At 45.3% G+C, this 9057-nt stretch overlaps 1 protein-coding gene across 1 annotated transcript in view; it reads right to left on the reverse strand.

Annotated features, from left to right (window-relative positions):
- Nucleotides 1-2936, reverse strand: part of PNOC (prepronociceptin) — a 76260-nt gene extending 73324 nt beyond the window's left edge. Inside the window, exon 1 of the mRNA XM_018566365.1 lies at nt 2840-2936. Coding sequence (XP_018421867.1) covers nt 2840-2900 — 61 coding nt within the window. The 5' untranslated portion in view covers nt 2901-2936. The remainder of the gene's footprint in view (nt 1-2839) is intronic.
- Between the last annotated feature and the right edge of the window lie 6121 nt (nt 2937-9057).

Below are 9057 nucleotides of genomic sequence, written 5' to 3' on the forward strand. Positions count from 1 at the left end.
CCAGCGCTGACTGGCGGAACGGACGGGGGAGGGGGCGGGTACAGCTGGCTCTGCCTCTAGATAGGCAGAGCCAGCTGTCGCTCACGCAGCTGGGCGGATCCAGACATCGATGTCGGGATCCGCTGCGGCGTCTCAGTATACCGCGAGCTGTAGCTCCCTATATACTGAGCTTAGGGTGACGGGAGGACGCTAGTTTGTGTTCTCCCGTTACCCTAAGGAGAACTATGGGGAAAAAACACTGACCCCATAGTTCTCCTTTAAGAAGGATTGTGCCCACGCTGAGCTCAGCATTACATTGTAACATGCAGCCGGGCATTGAAGGACTCTGTCATAACAGGTCACTACGGCTGGTGAACTGCTGCATAGAAATCCCCTCATCCTGGGGACACCTAGCTCAGAAAGGATGAACCTAGTCACTTGACTGCCGATCCTCACATTATACTCCTCGTCACCGCCTAAAATCGGCGGAGAAAAGATTTCACCACAAAGGGAGCGTAGGGCAGGGGCGCCCACGATTTTTCGTCTGGTGTTCTACTTTTCAAATGACGAGCTCAATGAGATCTACTAATGAAAACACACCTGCATTCAGGGGCGGGAGAAGTCCATGGCACCGCAGCCACGCCCCCAGTGCAATCGCCCACACCCGGAATACAGGCAGATTAGTGTTTCATGCACTATTTTTGCAGATCGCACTGGAGTGAAACGCAGGCATCAATGTGCCTGCGTTCCGGGTGCGGGCGATCACGCTTAGGGAGGCGACCGGCTTGCGTTCCAATGTGTTCTAGAGGCCGAACACTCTGGAACGCAGACTTTGTGGTGTGAACCGGCCCTCTCTTCTCTCTCTACTCTCTCTATGCTGTCTCTTCTCTCACTTTTTCTGCTGTCTCTGATCTCACTTTCTCTGCTGTCTCTCTCCTCTCTCTCTGCTGTCTCTTCTGTCTCTCTCTCTCCTCTCTCCTCTCTCTCTGCTGTCTCTCTCCTCTCTCTCTGCTGTCTCTCTCCTCTCTCTCTGCTGTCTCTTATCTCACTTTCTCTGCTGTCTCTTCTCTCACTCTCTCTGCTGTCTCTCTCCTCTCTCTCTGCTGTCTCTTCTCTCACTCTCTCTGCTGTCTCTCTCCTCTCTCTCTGCTGTCTCTTCTCTCACTTTCTCTGCTGTCTCTCTCCTGTTTGTCTTTTCTTACCTACACTGCAGCAGCTTCCCAAGTCTCATCTCTCCTGCCCGTCTCCGGCATCTGACACATACAGCCGCGTGAGCACGGCGGGAGGACAGGACGCAGGTCAGTGAGCCGATCGCGATCTACCAGTGTTCGCTTTGCGATCTACCTAATGGGCACCCCTGGCGTAGGGGGATTCTTCTCAGTCAGAGCGGTTACATTCTGGAACTCTCTGCCACAAGCAGTGGTATCAGCTGAGAGTGTAGAATCATTCAAAAAGCATTTAGATACCTTCCTCAGAGACCGTAACATACAGGGGGACAGGGACTCTTAAAAACTAGATCATACAGGGGCTCATACACACATACACATGCACAACCACACACACACACAAAGGTTGAACTTGATGGACCCTTGTCTTTATTCAACCTCAAATACTAAGTAACTATGTAACTATGTCATGTGAAAGAGCACATTTGGATTCCCTAATTAATTATTTTATGCTTTTTCTTTTAAAATAAATATATATAATGCAGCGCAGCATTGAGACCAGCAGGACGGCAAATAACGCACCCTGGTCAGACCAAGCATCAGATTTGCGCATTCCTTTTCACCATCTCACGCTTTCAGTATATAATTACTGTATATACCCTCCACTTAACTCCCCCGTCTCGTTCCATACCATCGAGCGCATCATTTTACATCAGCCCAAAGCACCTCTGCGCCAGACAGCCAAACGCAAGCGGCGGTCGCACCACGCGCAATTTCTCTTTTGTAACAAGCAGGAGTAACGGCTGCCGATTGCGCTATCCTACAACCAAAGTTTGATGCGGACGGCATGAGTGTTGGAAATTCTGCTTCAATAAAGTGGAACATGATGAGACGTATTTAAAGAAAAAGAAAAAAAAAAAAGCTGGCAAGCTATAAAGAGTTTTAACTAACTGAGTCAAGGTGGTTAAGATGTTCCTTTTATCCACGAAAAGAAATAGAATAAAATATGAATATTTAAATAATTTGATATTGTATATTAAAAATATTATGATATTAAATACGTTATAAATGTCTTTAAAGTGCAACAATCTAGCAAAACGTTCAATGTAACAAAACAAACCGATTCAAGAGAGTCAGGATTTCCTTTTGTCCAGTGCAATAAAAAAAAAAACAAGGAATACATAGAATCAAATAGAAACTGTGTATTTCAAATGCAACAATGTAGCAAAACATACAACGTAGCAAAACATTCAAAGTCATGAAACAAACTGATTCAAGAGGATTAAAGGTTTCCTGTTGTCCAATGCAACAAAAAGAACTAAACAGAATAAAATACAAGTGTGGAGATTTAAAATGTAACATTGTAGCAAGACATGCAATGTAACAAAAACCTGATTCAAGGCAGTCCAGGTTTCCTTTAGTCCGCTGCAAACAAAAGCATGCAGATATGTATTTAAGATGTAACAATGTAACAAATATATATATTCATTTCAGAGGAAAAAAATTGTAAGAAGACTCTGGATGTATAATAGACAATTTCAATGTCTTCTGCATAGGTTTTTGGAGGAGAATTCCTCCCAACTGTGCAAACAAGATCCAGTTAGGATTTGTTATTGGGAATGAAATTGGAAGGCGCCTCTCTCTGCGTCTCCCTGCGAGCTGCTCTCTGGTGATAATAGAAAAGGCAGTCTTACCTCTGTTCTCCTGTGTCCGGACCTCTCCTGATATGTGCCTGTCTGTGCCTTCCCTCTCCATATATTTATACTCAGTGATTCCCCCACCTCTCAGGCACTCACATTGTTACTCTGTATGTATCCACCCCCTCATGCTTCTTGTCAAGCAAAGGAAGACCAAATCTTATCCTACCTACCTCTCCTTATCTTTAAGAAAAAGCAACGTCATGGCAGAGTTTCGCCGGATTCCCTCGTCTTGATGGGTGATGCCCGCAGACGACGTAGCGCAGCGCAGCGCCCACATTTGTTCTTGATTGCCTGCGTTGTTCTGGCTATCGGAGATGTCACTCAGTACATCAGGCAATTACTTAGTTGCTGTTCCCAAGAGGGCGATGTGTCTGTCCAGAGACCTATAAGCTGTCAAGACACTAAAGAGGATGAATAGAGCAAGAGTACATGAATGGGAAGGGAACGGATACATTCATTTAAGGAATACAATGCACAGCTTGATCGAGGTTCCTCAAAGGGTTATTCTACCAAAAAGTGATATTTCTATGTTTGGTAGATGCTGAAGAGAGAAACCAGTGGAAACATTTTTATACACCATATAGCTAAAAGTTTGGGGGCATCCGGTCAGCACACCTTGATGTGTTTGTTGGTCATACTATTCCAAAACTATGGGCATTAAAATGGAGTTGCCCCCTTGAGGCCATAATAACCTCCACTCTTCTGAGAAGGCTTTCCACAAGATTTCGGAGTGTGTCTGTGAGAATTTGTGTCCATTCAGCCAAAAAGTCAGGTATTGATGTTGAATAAGAAGGCCTGGAAAACTCTAGACAGCCCTCCAGGTGGGAACATATCTGCATCCTAGCTACCAAAAAAGGCCATCCTGATGAACTGGTTGTCCCCTGTTCCCCCCTCACCAGTGGTGTATTTTGGTTTTGTGCTGCCCTAGGCAAGACTAAACTCGGGCACCCCCTCGATCTAAATTTGCCCCAACCCACCCTGTTCAGGACATGTAGGGTCTAAGGAGAACTGTGCAGAGTCCCTTTCCCTGCATAGATGTTCTGCTCCTCTTACCTGCAGCTCGAAGTGCCATCAGTACCAACAGGATACATTGCAGTTCCCCAATCTGCTTCTGGGACATCCCACCATCAGATCACATGCGATTACCAGCCATGAGCCACTCGCTTCTTCTCCTCCACCTCCTGTACAAAGCCTGCCGGACCGCAACTCACTGGGCCCTCCCCTCCTCCGGGCAGCTTTTTACAAGGGCAGCCACTCTTAGGGCCTTACGGCTGCCTAGTTTGCCTCATTAGGCAGCCGCCGCTGCCTGATTCTGTGCCGCCAAGCCTCGGCAAGTGCCCAGTATGCCCAAAGGCAAGTCCAGACCTGTCCACCTTATTGGTTTGGGGCAGCATTTTCTGCCGCCCCCTTGGAAAGTGCCGCCCTAGGCACATGCCTAGTTTGTCTTGCGGTAGATACACCCCTGCCCCTCACTACTTTCCATGAAAGAACTCCTTTACAAGCTAATGTGGCTAGATAAGCTCGATGCCCAATATATCTGCTCCTTCACAGACAGATTTTTTACCACCTGGACCCCATACTTAACATCGGAACTATCTCTACGTCAGTTACAAGAGGTGATAGTTATATTCAAAGAGACGGAATGGTATTACAAGGCGAAACTGGCGGGCACCTTAGGCACTCTAGATGTCCTTTGACGCACTACTACCCGGTAGATGCTAGTATGGCCCCGGCAATACCCTTCTAGTCCCCTAATGCTCAATATCGGTGGTGCAACGTGGTTTTCGGTGATGATTGTGATGCTTATCGGAATGTTAGTCATTTTATTTAATGTTTGTTACTTTTGTTGTTTCATAAAACTCTGCTCCTGTAACTATTGGACCAAAGCTTGACTTGTTTTGTATTATTGGAAAACTTTCAATAAAAATGACATGCTTAAAAAAAAGAAGGCCTGAGTCACAACTGGCCTTCCAATTCATCACAAAGGTGTTCAGTAAGGTTGAGGTCAGAACTCAGGGCAGGACACTGAAGTTCCTCCACACCAAGCTCTTCATACCATATGTTTATGGAAGTGGCTTGGTGCACAGGGGTACGTTCATGCTAAAACAGAAAAAGGCCTTCACCAAACTCATCATACCTTGTGTTTATGGAACTGGCTTGGTGCACAGGGGTACATTCATGCCCAAACAGAAAAAGGCCTTCACCAGACGCATCATACCATGTCTTTATAGAGCTGGCTTGGTGCACAGGGGTACATTCATGCTAAAACAGAAAAAGGCCTTCACCAAACTCATCATACCATGTCTTTATGGAACTGGCTTGGTGCACTGGGGCACAGTCATGCTAAAACAGAAAAGGGCCTTCACAAAATCAAAGGTCTGGAGCACACAATTGCCTGAAATGTCTGAAATGTGTTAATAGTACTTCTTTGAAAAACGAAACTTAATTTGGAGGGGGTATCCTTTTACTTTGGCCCATGTGGTGGGAGTACTGGTCAGGTGTCCACAAACGTTTGACCATATAGTGTATCTACTAGGGACTAGGTGAGATCTTTGCTCCTCCCAGGTCTGCACACTGGCTGTGCCCATTATGGGGGTTCCCATTTTCCCTTGCAGCAAATGCCCCTTAGTATGATGCCCCGTGCTGAGGATACATTTACGAAGGTCATCCCAGAACTCCCAGGTGGACCGGAACACTGGAATGATAGCAGGGAGAGCTCAATGTTGGAGTATTCGAGATGTATATGAAGCCAGGGGCTGAAGCCTACTAAATTCCACCTAAAAAAAATATTACTTTTGCATGGCCACATCCTTTAAGAAGAGAAGATTTTGGTTGGATGCAGATAGAATAAAAGACCTACCGGTTTCATATACTGTATGTTTCATAAACACCAGTAGCACGACCTTCTCCCCAGATTTCCCAGTAGTGACCCTCATAATGGCCATTATGAAGCCCATTAAGGTGGTATCATTCCTGCTGCTGAATTATCCGTGATTTAGGAGACTGAAGAACAGAAGTCTTGCCAGTGAGGTTCATGAGTGATAGAATCCATCCCTTCCATCCAAAATGGAGCAGATGTTGTAAATGATTTTTCACCAAAATCTATTTTCTGTTCAGAAGTGTAGATTGCAGAGTATGAAGAACTGCTATGAACCGTTCTGACCATTTTTGATGGCTAGCTGACTGTCTTTGTATGTGCAGGGATCAGAGCATGATAAATTGGCCAGCCTGACTTCTCACAATGTCCATTGTTAGAATAGAAAATCTTATGGAAGCCTCTGTGAACTACGCATGATTGTTCTTTGTATGAGGGAAGAGATTGGAAAAGATTGATTATTAAAGCTGAACTCCAGCTTGTGCTCAAATAAAAAGTCAGCTCATGCTGTGACACTCACCCTATCTCAGGCTGCCCCCTCCCCAGTAGACTTACCTCCCTGTGATCTAGTGCCACCTCCATTTCAGGTTAAATGACAGCCATCATTGAACCCGTTTTCTGTGAGCCCAGGGTGTCATGGACCCGCCCCCAGGGGGAGCATTATCGTGCTGGCCTGGGCTTCCAATGTAATACTATAGAGAGTGGCACCACATATACAGTATTCACCAGCGCCAAAGGAAGGAAAGGTGGAGGACCTGTATCACCATGCAACTGGACGACCATAGACACCTAGAAAATAAGTATGTACAGCGGTACCTCGGTTCAATTTGCAGACTTGTCAGAGACTCAAACTATTCTAGCCAAAGCAGCAGCATAGCGGCCAGAAAACTATTGTTTCCAGAAGCAGAAGTCAGCAATGGCAGCCTAGATGTTTCTCCCATGAAAGGTTTCCTTTAACAACTTGTTATTTGTGTGAATATGTGACTGATAATGAGATATAGATAGAAGGGGTCGATTCACACAACTTTCACCCAAGATTCACACACTTTTCTAACTGTATGTACACACATGCAGACAATAAGTGCACACACAGACAAGCTCACACATACTGTACATGTACAGGTTGAACTAGACGGACCTCTGTGTTTTTTTTTTCAACCTTACAAACTATGTAAGTAACCGGAAAAATACATAAATCCTGAGTGAAAGTTGTGTGAATTGTGTGTGAAAACACTTATAAATAACCTGTTCATCCATCTTAATGTGCAGCCTTAAAGTCCAACTCCAGAAAATTGTAAAATTCCAATGTTCTTCCCCCCTCATTGAGCCATTTATTGGTTCAAAGAAATATAAAGCTTCTAAGATCTCCTTTTACATACTTAGGTCACTTGATGGTCCACGGTGCATCTTCTGGTTCTGGAGAGCAGTGATCAGAAGCTGTATTCCGGGCCAGCTGATGTGTCTTGCTGCCTCAGCTTGTGTTCTGGCACCATAGTATTTGAGGTTGAATAAAGACACAGGTCCACCATGGCCTTGAGGAACCTTGGGGGACTTCTTGAGGACCCTGTGAGGGTCATGTGATGGACATTTCTGGACAACATCCACATCAGCAGGGCAATACAGGCAGGGCAGTTAGCCAACTGGAACCAGTTACTGTGGTTGGCAGTAGCTTTGTTGGGTGGTGACTCAGCAACTGTAGGCAGCAGTAGCTGATGGGTTAGGTCGTGTCCAGACAGAAGAGGGGAAACTTTCTATGACCCTCTTAAGCCAAACATTTAAATGAATCATCATGCTATATGATTGTTTATATCAAGTACTCTCAACTCCACACCCAATAATAGATCATCTGATGAGGGATTTATCCGCCATGATAAAAGGCAGCTGTGTAGGACCACAAACATCATATTTTTAATAATGGGTTATGTTACCTTAAAGGAGAATTACTTATTATATAATCATTTTAGACTTTTATCAGTCCAGAACTGCCATGCAGCTTTTCAGGAACCTGTGAGGACTTCTTAAAGACCCCGTGAGGTCCACATGATGGACATTTCTGACAGCCAATAGTCTGTGTCCACATCATCATATGTGGGGACCACAGACCAGTACTTCCCACACCAGAAGTAGGAAGACCTGGGATCTGGCCTGTCACTAGACCACGGTTTTAGGTTATTGGGGCTAGTTACAAAATAAATACAAAAATAAAGAAGAAGAAGAGTCTTGCTTTTTACTGTGTGGGATGTTATGTATACACATGTTTGGGGAAAAAAGGGAGAGGAGCAGTTATACTGAGGTCCCTTGCCCTCATGGGCCCTGCAGCAATACAGCATCTGCAATCCCTGTGCTCCGGGGTATTGCTAGACCCTGGCACCCGGGGCATGTGTTTTCTACTGAGTGCCCCAGGTCTTCTGCTGAGTGCCCCAAGTCTCCTACTGAATGCCCCAGGTCTTCTACTGAGTGCCACAGCTCTCCTACTGAATGCCCCAGGTCTTCTGCTGAGTGCCCCAGGTCTTCTGCTGAGTGCCCCAGCTCTCCTACTGAATGCCCCAGGTCTTCTGCTGAGTGCCCCAGGTCTCCTACTGAGTGCCACGGTTCTCCTATTGAGTGCCCAAGGTCTTCTACTGTGTGCCCCAATGTCTTTTACTGAGTGTCCCAGGTCTTCTACTGAGTGCCCCAGGTCTTCTACTTAGTGCCTCAGCTCTCCTATTGAGTGCCTCAGCTCTCTTATTAAGTGCCACAGGTCTTCTACTATGTGCCCCAGGACTTCTACTGAGTGCCCCAGGTGTCCTTTGCCATCATCCCATGCATGATCCGCTCATTTTGGTAATGCATATTTAACTGCCACTAGTAACCACATTCTCCCCTGTTGAGTACATATTTATAGAACCTGGTGTCTTTTATTAGGTATTTGGTTTCTACATTTACGTGAACCCCATAATACATATTTTATTTTTCAATAAACAACATTAGACCTTTGATAACAATAAAAAATACACTATCCACATTACGGTTCTGGAACATCATTTTCTCTATCAACTATTTAATGAATTTATTATTTCTTCATTTTTAAGCAATATCATTCATTGGATGTTTACATTCAGTCATATTCAATGAGAAACACCTTCACACATTTTTTATCATGGTTAGGGATGAGCTCAGATTCAGACCGAACCTGGTCCGAAACCAGAAGGAGCTCCTCCCAAACATCGAAAAAAGCTCCTTCTGTGCCGCCCAATCAGCTGCAGGTGGGGAATTTCACACTCGCTGCTTGACGTAAGGAAAGGGGCGGTGACGTCAAGACCTTAGCAGTGATGTCATTGACCTTATATGGCTATAT

Source organism: Nanorana parkeri, unplaced genomic scaffold (genome assembly GCF_000935625.1).
Source record: "Nanorana parkeri isolate BGI_ZX_2015 unplaced genomic scaffold, ASM93562v1 scaffold942, whole genome shotgun sequence".
NCBI classification, from domain to species: domain Eukaryota; kingdom Metazoa; phylum Chordata; class Amphibia; order Anura; family Dicroglossidae; genus Nanorana; species Nanorana parkeri.